Source organism: Leptopilina boulardi, unplaced genomic scaffold, assembly GCF_019393585.1.
Source record: "Leptopilina boulardi isolate dan_hultmark-lab unplaced genomic scaffold, ZJU_Lbou_2.1 LbouV2_244, whole genome shotgun sequence".
Taxonomy (NCBI): Eukaryota; Metazoa; Arthropoda; class Insecta; order Hymenoptera; family Figitidae; genus Leptopilina; species Leptopilina boulardi.
In genome coordinates, this window is record NW_026137801.1 from 1,030,914 (window position 1) to 1,048,444 (window position 17,531).

At 30.0% G+C, this 17,531-nt stretch overlaps 2 protein-coding genes across 7 annotated transcripts in view; one reads left to right on the forward strand and one right to left on the reverse strand.

Moving 5' to 3' along the window:
* The window catches only part of LOC127280435 (uncharacterized), a 28,798-nt gene extending 26,565 nt beyond the window's left edge, over positions 1 to 2,233 (forward strand). For all 6 annotated transcript variants that reach the window (XM_051303401.1, XM_051303404.1, XM_051303403.1 and 3 more), the window contains 3 exons: positions 423 to 590; positions 1,051 to 1,317; positions 1,816 to 2,233. In XM_051303401.1, the coding sequence (XP_051159358.1) occupies positions 423 to 590; positions 1,051 to 1,287 (405 nt within the window). In that variant the 3' untranslated portion in view covers positions 1,288 to 1,317; positions 1,816 to 2,233. The remainder of the gene's footprint in view (positions 1 to 422; positions 591 to 1,050; positions 1,318 to 1,815) is intronic.
* Positions 2,234 to 7,349: 5,116 nt separating this feature from the next.
* The window catches only part of LOC127280392 (surfeit locus protein 6 homolog), a 38,784-nt gene continuing 28,602 nt past the window's right edge, over positions 7,350 to 17,531 (reverse strand). The window contains exon 4 of the mRNA XM_051303349.1: positions 7,350 to 7,643. Within this exon, the coding sequence (XP_051159306.1) occupies positions 7,422 to 7,643 (222 nt within the window). The 3' untranslated portion in view covers positions 7,350 to 7,421. The remainder of the gene's footprint in view (positions 7,644 to 17,531) is intronic.

Genomic DNA, 17,531 nt, shown 5'->3' on the forward strand with positions numbered 1-17,531 from the left:
GATAAAAAATTAATAAAAATGTTAAAAATTTCGTTTTAAAAGATTTACTGCTGTTATTCATTATTAATATACAATATATAATTTTCACAAAAAAATTTGTGTCAATATGACACCGACCCAAATTTTTGTACATTTGGTCTTTATATGCTCGGAAGTGTTTGATGCTATATTCCTTAGGATACTTTCATGCGTAAATCGCAGCTGATTTCTCTCCGTGTAATTTTTAGGTCAGCTATTTTGACTTGTTTATAAAATGATACTGTGTGTAATAAAAATCTTATTCTTCACATTAGTTTACTAACTTTTGGTTTGTTGTGTGTACATCGCCAAAAAATTAATTTTTTGACGAGATATATTTTTTGTCTTATTTTTTTACACAATTTTCCAAATCGTGCTATAATTTAAAATAATTATTTTTATAGAATAAATTACAAGATTTCATCGAAGCAGAAGAGAGAGATGGTAGAGCTATTGGAGAGGACGAAAGCAGTAAAGCCCGGCGAGCAAAAGATATGCAGCAACGCATGGACATAGATGATACTGATATTGTAATTCAAGGCAGTACAATAACGCGGCTCTCAAGAAAACAAGTAAGTGTTTACATTTTTTAATCAAAATTGCTTCAGGATTATTTTGATTTAACCCAATAAGTGAGCCCTAAACGTCGCTTTATTTAAAGAATATTATATTAATTATATTATTATTATTATTATATTATATTAATTTGAACATTTTACATTAATTTAAAATACATACAACAGTTTTCTTTCTTCTTCTTTTCTTGTTGATTTACCAGAAAACATTTCAGTGTAACTTTTAAATAAAAATAACGTAGCTCCTACTCAATCCGATTAATTGTAAGTAAGTTTAGACTTCCGGATGTGAGTTTGAAGTAGCCTGCTGGATATAAAGCGGGAGCAAATACAGCCCTTGAATTCTAATTGTCCATGATGATAATGCTTTACATAAAAACCTTAGCGTTATACATTACAAAATGTATTGATTTAATATAGGTAATTACATTTCTAATTTTGTGTTTTCTAAAAACAGGGCAAAAGTGAACGAGTTTTTTGCCGCTACACACAAAGATGGGCAAAAGACTATTTGCGAAGGCGCTTGGATTGGACTGTTGATGAGGAAGGCGGAAATCCTTCTTCTCCACGACATTTGTCATCTGCAATATGCCCCTGTCAATATATTGAAGAATGGTTGCGGAACAAATCTCGCATACAAGGAAGAGATTTTTGCCCCACATGGAGCACATTTTTGAGAGATAGAGGAATTTAAATCGTTCAATTTATCATTTAAAGACAAAAGGTAATTGGAAATATTAACGGATATTAATGATATATACGCTTTTCTTAAAAGACCACCGCTTAAAAATAAAGCATATTAAAAATAATTTAATAGTTAAATGAGATTAGTATTGAAAATAAGTAAGTCATGGGCTGTCCACAACGTTGCGAATAATTGGAAACCATCATTTGTTATTTTAAGGGGACTTTTTGGTTTAAAATTTCAAAAAAATCGATTTTTTTTGCTTGAAAATGTTCCTTAGTATCATAAAATTACTGCCCCAACACGTTTTTTAAAAAATATGTAAAAAAACAAAAGTTGTAATAAAAAATTGTTTGATAGTCCTGGCTCAAAAACAATTTCGATACAATTCGTTACATAGGATTACAAAGCGCAATTACTTAAAACTACCTCTTTTAATATATAAATTTAATTTATTGTTGGCTAATATGTACCTAATAATGATTTATAAATATTTTATTGATGTAATTTAGTTGACTTTTATTTTTACTATTGCAGATCTGATGTATGTACTTAAAACAAATAACCGTCCATGGAAATTTATACTGTTTACTATTGCATAATGGATTATACAAACATATGTTTTATAAGAAGTATTTTTTTAAAAAAGCAGAGCTTTAAAATATCCTTTACTCTTTAATTACAAATTGTATAGAAACCCCGTCAAACCTTATAATATAAACATATTGCTAAAATTTAGATATTGAGTAGATCTAAACAATGTAACTCACCAAAATGTGAGAATATGTAAGAACTAATGAAAGAATTTAACTAAAAGTTTTTAATTAAAATTTTAGAAACTAATTTTTTTAAGTATGCACTATATGTATATCTTCAAAAATTATCATTGTTTAAAAATATTCCTATACACGTATCAAATGTTATGTATATAGTAATAAAAAATTTTCTACTTTGATCAAGTTAAACATTTATAGTCCTACTATTCCAACCCGCTATAATTTTAAAATTGAATACTTTTCTTAGTAAAAATCAGAATTTACAGTGGAGTTTTTACAACATAGAAATAAGAATATTTCAGATAATCTGCAATTTTCAATTTCTTTCTTATGTCATCCAATTCGCATACTTTTTATTAATTATATTCATTTTTTTAGAAAAAACGTCTTGAACGAGCCATTTGTCTTTGTCCTTTTCCAGAGATATGACTCATGAGAATCTACTCATGTAGATTATCTACGTATTTCATATGCAGGTTCCTACAAAGAATCAATTTTTGTAAGTTTTTTTTTTTTTTTTTTATGTAGAAACCTGAGGAGTTCGTTCTTGGCTTTCAAGGAGATAAGACGTGTTTACATTGTGCTCTCGTCGACTGTGTCGATCTGAGAAGTGAATATAATTCTCTTACCTGTGATTTTTATTATAAAGGCTATTAAAGTGAAAAAATTGTGAAGTTCCTATAAAATTACGCTAATTGTTTATAACTAAGTGATAATGGCAACCAATGATGAACTGAAAACCCTACTCCTGTCGGTCCAAGAGGATGTCAAGTTTACAAAGACAAAAGTTTCCACTATGACGGAGGATATTAAAATCTTGAAAAAAGCGGATGAAGATATACTTGCGGAACTTAAAGATTGCAAATCAAAATGTTCATCTCTGGAAAAGAAAAATACCTTATTGGAAAAACAAGTATCCTCTCTTGAAGAAAAATTACAAGCTATTGAAATTAAAAGTAAAGAGAGGAATGTAATTCTTTACAACATTGATGAACCGACAACAGATCAAATAAACATATTTGATAAAATCAAGAAAATTTTCAACGATGCACAGATGGATATTCCAGATGACGGCATCGAAAAGGTGTTTAGATTGGGCAAAAATATTGGAGCAAGACCGGTTCTCGTGGCTTTCACTAACGTAAGGTACAAAAATATTTTTTTCTCAAAAGCAAGAAATTTACAAACTTTTAAAATTGCTTTTTCCAACGATTTTACCTTTGAACAAAGGGAATTACGCAAAAAATTAAAAGACTACCAATCAAAATTGTCCCTACAAGGAATATCTTCGGTTATTAGAGGATCCCGACTAATGGTAGATGGCAAACTGTATGATATTACAACTGTACAAAAAATGATTAAAAAAGATGAATCTCAGGAAGCGTACTATTCGGATGGAGGAGTGTCAAATGCCTCGACAAGTTCAACAGCGAGCAGAAAAAGAGGTCGTCCATCGAAACAGCTGACGGATTCCAGGAAATTGCAACGCACACAAAAAGAAATTAATATACAGACTTTTTTTTCAAAGGAGAGCCAGAACATAAACAGCACAAACACGTTACCAGACACGAAGACAAGTTAAATCAAAAAGCAAGTAAGAAAACAAGAATTATATTTTGGAACGTCAGGGGAATCGCAAATCTCAAGGACATCGAAGAACACACCACTAGCAATGACATTATATGTATGAGTGAGACTTGGATTGATAATACCAAACAAAACCTCAACTATTCTCACTTCATGAATCACCAACACATCCTCAGCCCAGCTACAAGGGAATCCAAGATGGGAAGAGCAAGAGGAGGGCTTCTGGTTTACTACGCAAAAGAATACAAGGTAGAAAAACTCTATGTAACAGAAGACTTTATTTTCTTGATTGTGAATATCAATAGTAAGAAGGTAATAATAGGCTCTGTTTATACGAATCCCAACTCGAATTTTGAAAATTTCTTATCTAACCTAGACAATTTAATTTACGAGTGCTCCTTACGATTTCCTAATAGTCCGATGATTATAGGGGGGGATTTTAATGCCAAAATAGGTAACTTAAATCAATTGGGGGAGAATTTTCTTTTACAATCTACAAATTTATACAATAATAGATCTAGTTTATTTGAAGAAATAAATAAAAGGGGAAAATTATTAGTTGAATACTTTGAAAAAAATGGCTTTATTGTTGTTAATGGACGAACTAAAAAAGATAATCCCGCTCAGACTACTTACTTAAGTAGGATCGGCTCTTCCATAATTGATTTTGTATGGGTAAACAGTATGGGTACTCAAATTTTGGAAGATCTAGAAATCCTAGAGGTCCCTACTGGATCCGATCATTTCCCTTTAGCGGTAACCTTGATTGATGGACATTATTTTGGAGTTGAAAAGAAAAAGAAAACTTTTTATTACAAATGGAATGAAGATAAAATTAAAGAATATAAGGAAAACATCCCTTACCCAATAATAAATGAAAATAATGTTTCAAATTTGACAATAGATGAACTCTCGGATAAATTGTTGAAGTCAATCAAGGATACAGCTTGTGAATTGAATATGTGTTTGTCTTCGAGTAAGAATGGGTTTAACTCCTCTAAATGCTGGTTCGATTCGGATTGTAAAAAATGTAAAACCGAGCTTAAACTCATACTTAAAAAATGTAAACAAGAGAAATTTACACCTGAAATTACCTCATTTTATATAGAAAAGAAAAAAGAATACTCCAAAATGTTAAAAATTAAAAAAGATAGATATAAAGAATCTTTGTTGGCTGAAATTGCGGAAACCAAAAATTCCAAACACTTTTGGGGGATTATTAATAAATATAGGTCAAAACAAAGAGAGACAAAAGACTTTATAGATCTTGACAATTGGGAAAAGTTTCTGAGAACAATTTACACTCCTAGAAATCCGGATTCCTACTCCTTATCCCTCCCGATAGATGTCAATACATACCTCGATTCCAGTATATCCTTAGAAGAAACCTTGAAAAGCCTAAATAAATGCAAATATGGAAAGGCACCGGGCCCCGATGGGATAAATTATGAATTCTTGATAAATCTTCCAGGTAACTTAATATTATATTTAAATTCAGTATTTAATAGAATAATTGAAAAAGAGACAGTTCCTGAATCTTGGTCTCAAACTCATATTAAAATGCTTTATAAGAAGGGAGATATGTCTGATCCTTCAAATTATCGTCCCATCGCCTTAATTGACTGCATCGCCAAGGTTTTCACTCAGATCCTTTCTACAAGATTGATTAATTGGGCAGAGGATAATCACCTGATTCCTGAATGGCAAGCTGGCTTTAGGAAGAAAAGAAGTTGTGTTGACCACATTTTCACGTTAAATTTTCTTATTCAAAATAGATTAAGATACCATAAAGGTAAAGCTTTTGTTTTATTCGTGGATTTTAAGGGAGCTTTTCCCTCTTTAAATCATAAGTTACTATGGAACAAGCTTTACAAGTTAGGATGTGGATCAAAATTTGTAAAAATTTTAATAGACTTTTATTCCAAAGCCAATATATCGGTGAAGGGCTCTGGGGGAGTATCTGGTGCGGTTGATTTTACGAGGGGGATTATGCAGGGTGATGTATTGAGCCCCTTTTTATTTGCTTTGTTTATTGCGGACCTGGAGGATTTTTTAAGAACCAAAGGAATAAGAGGAATTTCGCTTGATCACCTGACAGAGATAATAATTTTAGCGTATGCAGATGATCTGGCTATTCTTGCAGACTCGAGTGTAGAAATGAATAAAATTCTCAAAGCCGTATATGAATATTGTCAACTTAATGAACTAGAAATAAATATAGAAAAAACTAAAGTTGTTATTTTCAAAAAGGGAGGACATGCACAGAATAACAAATATCCACCTTTTATGTGTGGTAATTCCAGGGTGGAAATTGCAAAAAGCTATACATATTTAGGCATACCCTTCTCTCAATCTTCTGTATTCGCTCTTGCCACAGAAAGTATTATTTGTAAATCTAAGTTAGCCGTAACTGCAACAATAGCTTTAATTAATAGAATGGATTTGAACTCTTGGAAATCCATTGAGAGACTCTTTGAGAGCCTGGTAATAAGTAATATAATGTATTCTGTTGTAGTATGGGGTATTAGATACCTTGACGACATAGAAAAAGTTCAAACCGATTTTTTTAAAAAATTATTACAGGCCCCAAAGAATACTCCAGGATACGCAGTAAGACTAGAGGTAGGAACAACTCAAATCGCTTCTAAGATATTTGAATTTATTCTAAATTACATAGAAAAAATGCAAACAATGTCTGACGAAAGATATCCAAAAAAATGTTTTAATAAAATGATAAGCATAAAAAGACAAAATTCGGGGAAACAAAATTGTAATAAATTTAGCTGGCTAAACCAAGTGGAGAAGTTTTTCGAATTAATAGGAGTGGAGGCTGACTGGGAGTCACCCCTCACGAAAACAAAGAAAATATCTTTGATTAAATTATATAAAGAGAAAATATTCCAGACAGATCTAGGGAAAGCCCAGTCATCTTCTTCTCTAATAATTTTCCCACACTTGGAATTGCTAAAAGAGGCCCCAAAGTATTTAACAATAACAAATGTGTCATTAAAAATAATTAAACTGATAGCTCAACTGCGATTAATAAATAAATACAATACTAGGATGATTGTTAATTCTTCTGTATGTGTCTTGAAATTTGAAAAGTACTGTAAGTTTTGTTATCTTGATATTGAAAACTCCGATTATGTCTTCCATTTACTTATAGAATGCCAATACTTTGATAATGAAAGGAAAAAATATCTTTGTAATAGTAATAACACGGAGGAAATCGAGAATACTTGTCTGAAGGTTTTGATAAATCCGAATTTATCTTCAATTAAAAAACTCGCTATTTTATTGTATAAAATTTTAGTTTAGGAAATATATATTATGTAATAAACTCGAACTCCTTTGTATGAATCAGTTGATTCTTAACAAATAAATAAATATAATATAATATATAAATATGTAGAAACCTGTATAAGGTTAACCTAGAAGATTTTCTAAAGAAAAAATCATGAGATTCTATGTTATTAATATTTTCGACACACAAGTACAGTTTCAGATTGAAGACAAGTTCTTCCATGGGTTCTTAACAAAATAAAAGGATCTCGCGTGAGAAACTTCTTATTAATTTACAAAGGATCTCGAAACAGGATCCTTGCTTGTTCTATCACAGGAATTTTTTATAGGGTTATCACAAAAAAGTGTAAAAAATGATTCAATAATATAACTAATTTAAGCCTAAAAGAAAGAATAATTGTAAAATAAAGGTTTATCATTTTATCATTATTATTAATGAATTATTATTTATATACATCTAATACAATGAAACTTAACCTAAATATTTGATATTAATCGTCCTTTTTTAGCGGCCTTTTTTAATTTATTCATTTTCTTTTCCTTTTTTCTTTTCATTATATTATCTTGTCGCTTATGCTGTTTTTCTTGTATAGTTTTTTGAACGGAATCCATTCTTGATTCCCATTTTTTGGCACTATGCTTCTTTTTCATTTCCTCTCGTTTAATTGATTTCTTTAAAAGTTCTGGATCGTCTCTTAGCTAAATTTAAAAAAAAAATAATATTAATTTCAGATTATAGGAAACCAAAATTCAAAACATTAAGACCAATGTTAAATTTTAATTACATAAATTATTATTTAAAATGATATGGGAAGAGTAGCCCTATTGAAAATTCCTACATAGTTTCCCAGGTGTGATCCTTTAAAACGAATCTATTAGAAATTCTCATAAGATCCTTCGTAAGATCTTACGTGGGATGCGTTTAAGGAAGTTTCCAGACAACGTACGACATTACAGTACGAATTTGTTTCAGGCAATGTTACAGGAAACTATATAGTTTCCTACGTAGGATCCTAAAAAGGATGTCACAACAAATGAAAATTAAAAAAAATTTGATTATTTTTTTTTATTTATGTCATTGTTGCCTTGCTTGTTTTTCGATTTCTAGTATTTCTACTTACAGAGTGTGAGGAAGATTTTTGTTTTCCTCCACAGTCGATGGTTAGGTTAGTGTATAGGGTCTTTAGCTAGCGCGCTTCGAACCCGGGTTCAATCCCCAGTCCCTCCAAATTTATTTTTAAATATTTCTCATAATACTATCTCATAATTACTATCACATATACTAGTGAGTAAAAAACGCAAGGTGTTTTACTTGATACAATTAAACTCTTCAATGTACCACTTCCCTCACAATCTATTCCCTCCTTACCCCGATTATAATTTTAAGCTTACACACTACATTTGAAGCATCAGCCATACAATAATAAAGGCTCGTGCTTTTTTTTATTTTAAAATTTGAAACCTCGAATTTCGGATCAACGTTGGAAAAGCAAACAAAATCAATTCCAATACCCAAATAAAATAATAACCTTTTATTTTATAAATTTCTAAAATCATGTAAATTTCTGTTCTTGGAAAAACAAGTAATTTTCCAACCTGGAAAATTCTTGTTCATGGAGAAACAACAATTTTCCTTAGAATATTTTGGAAGATAATAAACTATTTTATTACAATTTATAATGTATTTTTATTTTTTTAGGGTTCCGTACTCGGTTCGGAACCCTATTAATATCGGTTTTTTTGAAATCGTGTACCCCCCCCCTAGCGGCCACATAAATTTATCTGGAGGGCTGAAAATTAGTACACATATGTATTTTCGCGTGTAGATTACAGGAAAATTATAGCGAACTTGATTGGAGTTGATTATCATAGCGTTGTCAAGGAAAAACCATGAATTTTTACGAAAAATGCCTAAAAATGACTATGTACCCCCCCCCCCTAGCGGCCACATCTTTTGACATAAAGAGCTCAAATTTGACACACTTACGTATTTTTACGTGAAAATTACAGGAAAATTATAGCGAACTTGATTCGGATCAATTTACATAGCGTTGTCAAGGAAAAATCAAAAATTTCGAAAAAAATAATTTATTCTCCCTAGCGCACACAATATTCAACCCAGACAGATCATATTTAGTATACAAATGTATTTTTACGGGAAAAATACAGGGGAAAAAAAGCGGTCACGATTAGAGTTGATGATTAACTTTTTATCAAGTTTTTCAAGAAAAAATGACAATTTTAGGAAAAAAATGTATTTTTCCACCAAAAACGAACAAAATTTTATTTAAAGGAAATTAAATTTATATATTTTAACGTATTTTTGCGTGTAGATTACAAAAAAAATATAGCGAGCATGATTGGAGTTGATTATCATAGCGTTGTCAAGGAAAAACCATGAATTTTTACGAAAAATACCTAAAAATGAGTATGTACCCCCCCCCTAGCGGCCACATCTTTTGACATAAAGAGCTCAAATTTGACACACTTACGTATTTTTACGTGAAAATTACAGGAAAATTATAGCGAACTTGATTCGGATTAATTTACATAGCGTTGTCAAGGAAAAATCAAAAATTTCGAAAAAAATGATTTATTCTCCCTAGCGCACACAATATTCAATCCAGACTGTTCATACTTGCTGTAAAACTCAATTTTTGCGTGAAAAATACAGGGAAAAAATGTAAGCGCGATTGGAGTTGATGATCAATTTTTATCAAATTTTTGAAGAAAAATGATAAATTTCAGAAAAAAATGTATTTTTCCGCAAAAAACGAAAAAAGTTTTTCTACAGTGATTCAAATTTATATATTTTGACGTATTTTTACGTGTAGATTACAAAAAAAATATAGCGAGGATGATTGGAGTTGATTTTTCTGGAATTAATAAACAAATTTTATTTTTTAGATAACTTTCGATTTTTCCTTGACAAGCAGCTACTAGCCTTATATCAATATCTTAAGTTTTATCTCTTTTTGACTTAGAAAGATAAAATTTAATATTCAATATATTTTTAAAATGTAAATACAATAAAAATATTGCGAGTTGAAATAAAATTATGTATCTTATATTTTTTTAGTAAAATATTTTTTAAAAAATAAAATCGGACAAGTGCGAGTTACACTCGCACTGAAATCGAGGGTTCCGTACTCGAAGCGAACTTATTTGGTATAAAAACAAATGTTTAAAAAATATGTGTTGTATGACAACTAATATAAATGATACGAAGAGGAACAATTTTCTTGAATTTTACAAAATTGTTCTTTTTTGTATCACTTATATTAGTTGTCATACAACACATATTTTTTAAACATTTGTTTTTATACCAAATAAGTTCGCTTCGAGTACGGAACCCTCGATTTCAGTGCGAGTGTAACTCGCACTTGTCCGATTTTTTATTTTTTAGCCCTACTGAAGAACGTAGGTACAATCTATAATTAGGTCGTACATAAAAACTCACGTGAGAACGCTGGCAAAATCTCAAGCAACACATATGGGATCCTGTGAGAGATCTTACGTACGAACTCATGTTAGTTATTAATTCGAATTTCGTACATACAGACACATGCGCCACTTATTATGTGACGTATCAAGAAATTGAAAAAGCGAACGCATGTACATTTGTGAACATTTGTACAGGAAAACTACTCTAACCCTACAATCATTTACACGGACGGATCACATAATAAAAAATCCGGATTATCATCCTCAGCTTTCTATGTTAAGCATTCCAACTACTTGGTTGGTATTCCACTGCAGTATGGCGTATCTGTCTTCTCTGCGGAGCTGTATGTCATCTTTAGACCTATCTTATTCGCGGAGAATCACCTCAATAATCACATCCTGATAGATTCCGATTCCTTTACCTTTTTATTATGGCTGAGCTCAAGCAACAGCGGGGGTTCTGAGGCTTAGTTCTGGGCTACTCTGATTTTCGTGATGTTTTCTTTGTAATGTGTGAAGCAATTATCAAGATTTACCTTTCCATTCCAACCCTTTCCACTAACACAATATCTTGCTACGAGAGAAAGGTCATTCATTGAACATTCAGAGTGACTGAACCCTGAGGGATCCTTTCGCTTGCCACGAGTTTCTGTCTATGATGTATTCCACGCTAAAGTGTAAGTCCATCTGCAATTGCATCTCTGATTTTTTTTTCTTTTAGTAATAATTAATTGAGACTAGCCTCCATGAATTTTTTCAAATTTTTTTAGCAAGCCGTTTTCGAGTTATGGAATTTTGAAAATTGGAGAATTTTCATGACTTTTAATTTTTGAATGCTCATAACTTCCTTAAAAATGCATCAATTTTAAAAGTCTTTTTTTTCAAAATGTGTGTTTTTAAACATACTTTTCAAAAAACAATCGAAATTTTTTTTAAACGATATTATTATCAAATTTTTGAGTTTTAACGAAAAAAAGTCATTTTTCTCATTTGACGTACTGATCGATTTTTTTAAAAAAAACTACTTCTTTTTACGAAACTTTTAAGCCTAGCCCGACAATGGGCAAACAATTTTTACGATATTTTTGGAATTTTTCAAAAATTTTGAATTTTTTAAAAATATTTTTGTTTTTTTTATACTACGTACTTTTATGTATTTTGATACGCTGATTTGATTTTAATAATGAAAATCATAAAAAAGTCCCAAAATTTATGTTTTTTTTCGTTTATTGGGTAAAATATGCAAAATTAAAAAAAATGCATAAGATATAAAAAATGTATTTTAATAAGATCTATAACTTTTGTTTGAAAGTTTTTTTTTAATTTTGCATATTTTACCCAATAAACGAAAAAAACCATAAATTTTGAGACTTTTTTGGGGACATCCACGTTGCACTATTTTTCACCATTTTCGACTCCCCCATGTTGCACATTTTGCATACATTAGCGCCATTTTTTCTATTGAATGTTGTAAATCCTTGATCCCCCCCTCTCCCCTTCAAGCGCAACGTAATTTATGGATTGCCCCTTTATGGTTTTCACCATAAAAATCAAACTATTGGGTATTGTCACTATGATTTTCGTAATCAGCGTATCAAAATACATAAAAGTACGCAATTCCGAAAATATTGTAAAGATCGTTTGCCCATTATTGGGCTAGGCTCAAAAGTTTCGTAAAAAGAAAGTTTTTTTGAAAAAATTTCGAAAAAAATCGATCAGTTCGTCAAATGAGAAAAAAGAATTTTTTTCGTTAAAACTCAAAAATTTGATAGTAATATTGTTTAAAAAAAATTTTCGATTTTTTTTGAAAAGTACGTTTAAAAGCATACATTTTGAAAAAAAAGACTTTTAAAATTGATGCATTTTTAAGGAAGTTATGAGCATTCAAAAATTAAAAGTCATGAAAATTCTCCAATTTTTAAAATTACATAACTCGAAAACGGCTTGCTAAATAAATTTGAAAAAATTCATGGAAGCTAGTCTGAATTAGTACTAAAAGAAAACAAAATCGGAGATACAATTGCAGATGAACTTACACTTTGGCGTGGAATACATGCTATACACATTGACTTACCGACTCTATATACTAAATCTATTTTTCACTCTTTTGTTCGTTCTGACAGATGGCTATATCTAAAGTTATTTAAGAAGAAGAAGAGTGAGTGTTTGCGAATGTAATGTTCCGTTTGTGACAGGGACCACGCTTGGGTAGCATGCCTTATACACGTGCACAATAAATATTACATATTTTAATTATTAAATAATTTGTCTTAATTTCCCCCATATTGAACACGCGTATTGTTGCGATATTTTCTATGGTTATATCTTTTATTTTATACATTTTATTTAAATAACATTTTAACTAATTCCCACAAACAAAATAAACGTGATGGCTCAAATCTGACCAATGTCCAACCCTGATTACTCTTCCCTAGGTATTTCAAAGTATTATTTATTGGATTATAATTTAAATTTTATTATGAACTACGATTCAAAGGCATAAAAAATTATTTTAGTACTGCAGAAATAAGTAATGTAATGTTAGCACCACGTTTTTCAAGTTATGGATACTTTAGGAATAGTTCTGCAGGTCTATAACAATTTTTTCATTAGTTCTGTCAATTAACATTAAAAAACACAATTTAACAAAAATTGGGTGCTAACTTCGCGTAGCACCATAATTGACATAAAAGAGAGTTCTGACATGGTCGATTGATAGTAAATCAAAAGTTCTAGAGTTCTCTAACAGAAAAATTAAAAGTACCACAAAAGTAAAAAACTACAGAACTTTGAAAAAATAAAAAAAAAGAATTTTGCAAAAAATTTATTTTTTGAGTTCTAAGCAGAGTTCTCGATTCGGTAATCAGAGTTCTACAAATTATCTTAACAAACTTTCCTTCCTTAACTTTATATTGAAATAACTACAGAACTTTAAGAAAATCAAAAAAAATATTTCCCAAAAAATTTTATTTTCTGTGTTATAATTAAAGTTCTGGTAGTAATAATTTGTTATTTTTTTACTGTGATAAATATCGAAATCTAAATTAAACGTTTACCTAATCGTTTTTGCTGTGTGCTGTAAAATATTATATTATTAAGTAGTGTACTTTTATTTTTTATATATTTTCTAATAACGTTGTTTTCATCTCTTTATTTCATGAATATTATCACATTTAGTGTTAATTATTATTGAATGAGTCATACGTATAGACAATTAGATTTTCAAAGTATGGGCTTATAGAATTTTTCATTAGTAAATCGATATCTTAGAAAGCAATTTGTGAAAATTGACAAGTTTCTTTTCACTTGCTGATTGTCTCTAAGTTTTATATGCTTTTATCAAAAAGTATTAGAGGATAAGTGAATCGTTGATTTGTGGAGTATTAATTTAACAAAGCAATAAATTGTAAAATTACTTTCATGCATAGCCGGTATTCATTAACAATTACTTAATGAAAGCTGAGTAATTTGAAGTTTCATTGGTTTTATTTAAATTTATCAATTCAAATCATCTAACTAGCTGTCCATTTTTCTTATCCTTTGATGGTCTCTTCATTGAGAAAATAACGTATGTTGCGTACGCGAAACGCGTAAAAATGCTATGCATTGTAGTGCGTTTTGTGTTTGCATCTCGCTTTATCGTTTCAATTACGAGACAACTTTAAGCTAAGCAATATTGAGGGGGAAGTCCACTTTTGGTGTTAGAAAAAATTGATATTTCTTTTTTTGCATAGTTCTAAGCTAGAGGTTATTAGACATATGCTCCCTTAAATGAAATTGAGGAATCCTTTTAGTTGATGAGTATTTAAAGCGCCAATGTGATCGTGTGTTCGAGTCTTTCACCAGCTTCTGAAGTGGGTGGTAGCGTTACCATTATTTTCAGTAAATTATTTTATGTTTTTTTAAAGTGGTCACAAGTGATTAAGTCATAAGTTTCTCCCATCATGTTTTATTCAATTATTTATGTTTAATCGCGTTTTCAAATAATTTGCTATGACTTCGACTATAAGTTTGTGGTCAATAATTTTATGTTTACGTTTGGTTATAAATACTACCTACATTTATAAGCTCAAAAAAATAATCAAAAGTCAATTCCTTTTAGAAAGAAGCTTGTTAAAATGAGATATTTGAAATTTTTTGAAGAAGCTCGTTTCTAGATCTACAGATTGTAATAACACATGAAATCATATTCAATTTTTTTGATTCAGGCAATTTAAATAGAAAAAGTTTTACCAAAAAGTTGGTAGCAGAATTATTGCAGGCTTATGCTTGAAGTGCAGATTGTTGGGAGCTTTCTAACGATCTCTATCTAAACGATCTGCATCTCTGGGCGAGAAAGATATTAAAGATTAAATCGTAACCAAAAATAAAATTTATTTAAAATTTGTTAATTTTGAGTGACCAATTGTTAGAGGCTCTCTAACGATTTCTACCAATACGATTGGTTCTTCTCAAATTAGGAATTAAAAATTGTCGAAGAGGAAAGTCTGTTGTCAGGGGCCTTCGAAAGATTTCTACCAACACGACTGACTTTCCAAATCTTCAATTGAATAAATTATTATTTAACAAAACAACAAAAATACCAACAAACAAATCTTCAGAGTCAAGGCATGGAAAATCAATGGTCAGGGGCTTTCTAACGATCTCTACCAACACTAATGATTGTCCAAGAGTGGTATTAAATATTAAATCGTAATTCTTGTTTAATATTCTTATATGCCATGTGCATTGCAATAGGCGATCCACATGACAATTTGAAAGATTAAATTATAGAGATGATCCTGATAAACCCAAGATTTGGCCAGAATAGGATATAATTAATTTATTTAAATTAATTATCTAGTAGGGTTTTACAGAGATAAATCTACTGAAGTAACAATATATTAATAATATATTGTTGAACTATAATGATTTATTGAAGTTTAATTTTTTTATACCAAGAATAGTAAAGATAGAATAGAGTTAGGAGAAACTAACCCTTAAAAGTTTTGTTAGGTAATGTTTTATAATATTGTTAAAATAATTTATTTCATATTTATGTTTATAGTCTATCAACCACATGTTTGAAATCATTTGCTTCTCAGAATCGATGTATCACGTAAATTTAATAAAAAGAGAATAAGAAATTATATAATATATTAACAATCCCCGGATTGAGAGCTTATGAATGCTTCATGCTCAAGAACGTTTTAAAGTCGCGTGTGTAAATATTAATATTAATTAAAGCAATATTTTTAGAGTTTAAGTGTTAGAATAAATGGCAACAAATCGTATTTCATTATTTCGTGTAATTCTTGCAAACTTTTCCGAAAAAGGCTAGGTTAATTAGTTTAAGGAAATTTAGAAATTTAAAATATACATCGGTACCTCCATTCAAAACAAACTTATCTGGCGATGGTTGTGTAAAAAAACGGCTCTTAATTTGTCCCTCTAGAGCAACCAGACTTCTTTTTTCTCTAACCTCGAAATATTTTTTAAAGCATTTTTTATTTACAGCAAAACATTTAGAAATAAATTTATACACATTTAAAATTTTTTTTGATTACAAGAAAGAACATTTAATTTTTTTGATTACATGATGCACCGTCAACTAAGGATTATTAAAAACCATACACGTGCGCATTAAGAAACTTGGTATATTATTTGTTTGTTATGTAGTCTTGTATAAGAAGTTCTAATACAAGAACTTGTTCCAAATTTTGGTGCTAAAATTGTACATTTTCATGTACATTTTCTTATCAGAATTGGTCCAAGTTCAGTTGCTAAACAGGTACATTTTCTTGTACAGGGAATTTTAATAGGGCGTTTTTAAAATTATAATATACTACTTCTTGAACTTCTTATTTTGACACAATACATTTATTCATATCTAGCACTTCAGAGTTAGTTAAAGAACGAATACATGCTAAGTATACTAATACATTATTTGAATATATTGATATGAATTAAAAGTTTTTTAAAAATAAATTTTTTTAAATGCGATAAAAAAACTACATACCGTCAAATTCTGACAAATTAAATACAATTTTCGAGTATGATTGTGATTAAATCCAATGGATCAATATAAACCTATAATAAATCATAGAACCGACACTAGGTTTATTCGAAGACATAGGAGAGAGCAAAAATGTTCTACTATTTAACTTCTCAATTTTCAATGGTCAATTACATCATATTAAATTTTTTCACCCGATTTTGATTAATTGTAATTTCAGAAGCCCAAATTTAACATTTAAATCGAATTATGTCGATATTTATTCACTTTTAACACACTAAAATTTATAACAGGACAATATAATGTTAGAATTCAAAATTACAAAAAAAAGAAATATAAAAATAATAATTAAGTTGTTTGTCACTCCACATTAATTACTGTATAATTTAAATTAAACATTCGTTACAATTACAATGTCGATAGTTTGAAAACGAAGAGAGCACTGAGCTCTTTACAAATTATATTTAATTCTATTCCCAGTCGATCATATTCGGAATTTTTCGTTAACTACCGATCTAATTGACCATTATAGTCGCGTCTTATAATTTCTAATTTCTTGCGCAGCAACATCCTGCCGGATCTAAATGAAATTACATTAATCTATTATGTCAATAGGCAAAAGAGACACTTTTTTCAAACCACGTTCTATAATTCCAGCTTCAGTTTTTAACTTTATTATTCTTATAATACCATCATCACCATATATGATTTCTATAATTCTGCCCAGAGACCATCGAAGGGGTGGCAAATTATCATCTCTTATTATGACAAGCGCACCGATTTTTACATTTTTCAATTGGTGTCATCGCTTCCAAAAATCCAATTTTAATTTCTGAATATGTTGATAGCTAGATAATCGGCCCACGGGAATCGCAGAGTAATCATACTCCGGAACAGTCAGCAGTGAACGACCAATTAAAAAATGTCCTGGTGTTAAAGCCAGAAAATCATTCGTTTCAGACGAAAGGGAGGTAAGTGGTCGCGAATTTAAAATTGACTCGATTTCTGTCATATAAGTCGCTAATTCCACGTACGTAAACAACGTATCCCCTAGAGTTCGACGCATATGATGTTTTAAGGACTTCACGGCATCTTCCCAAATTCCTCCAAAATGTGGATTCATCTCATCCTCAGCAAGCTGCTTCAAG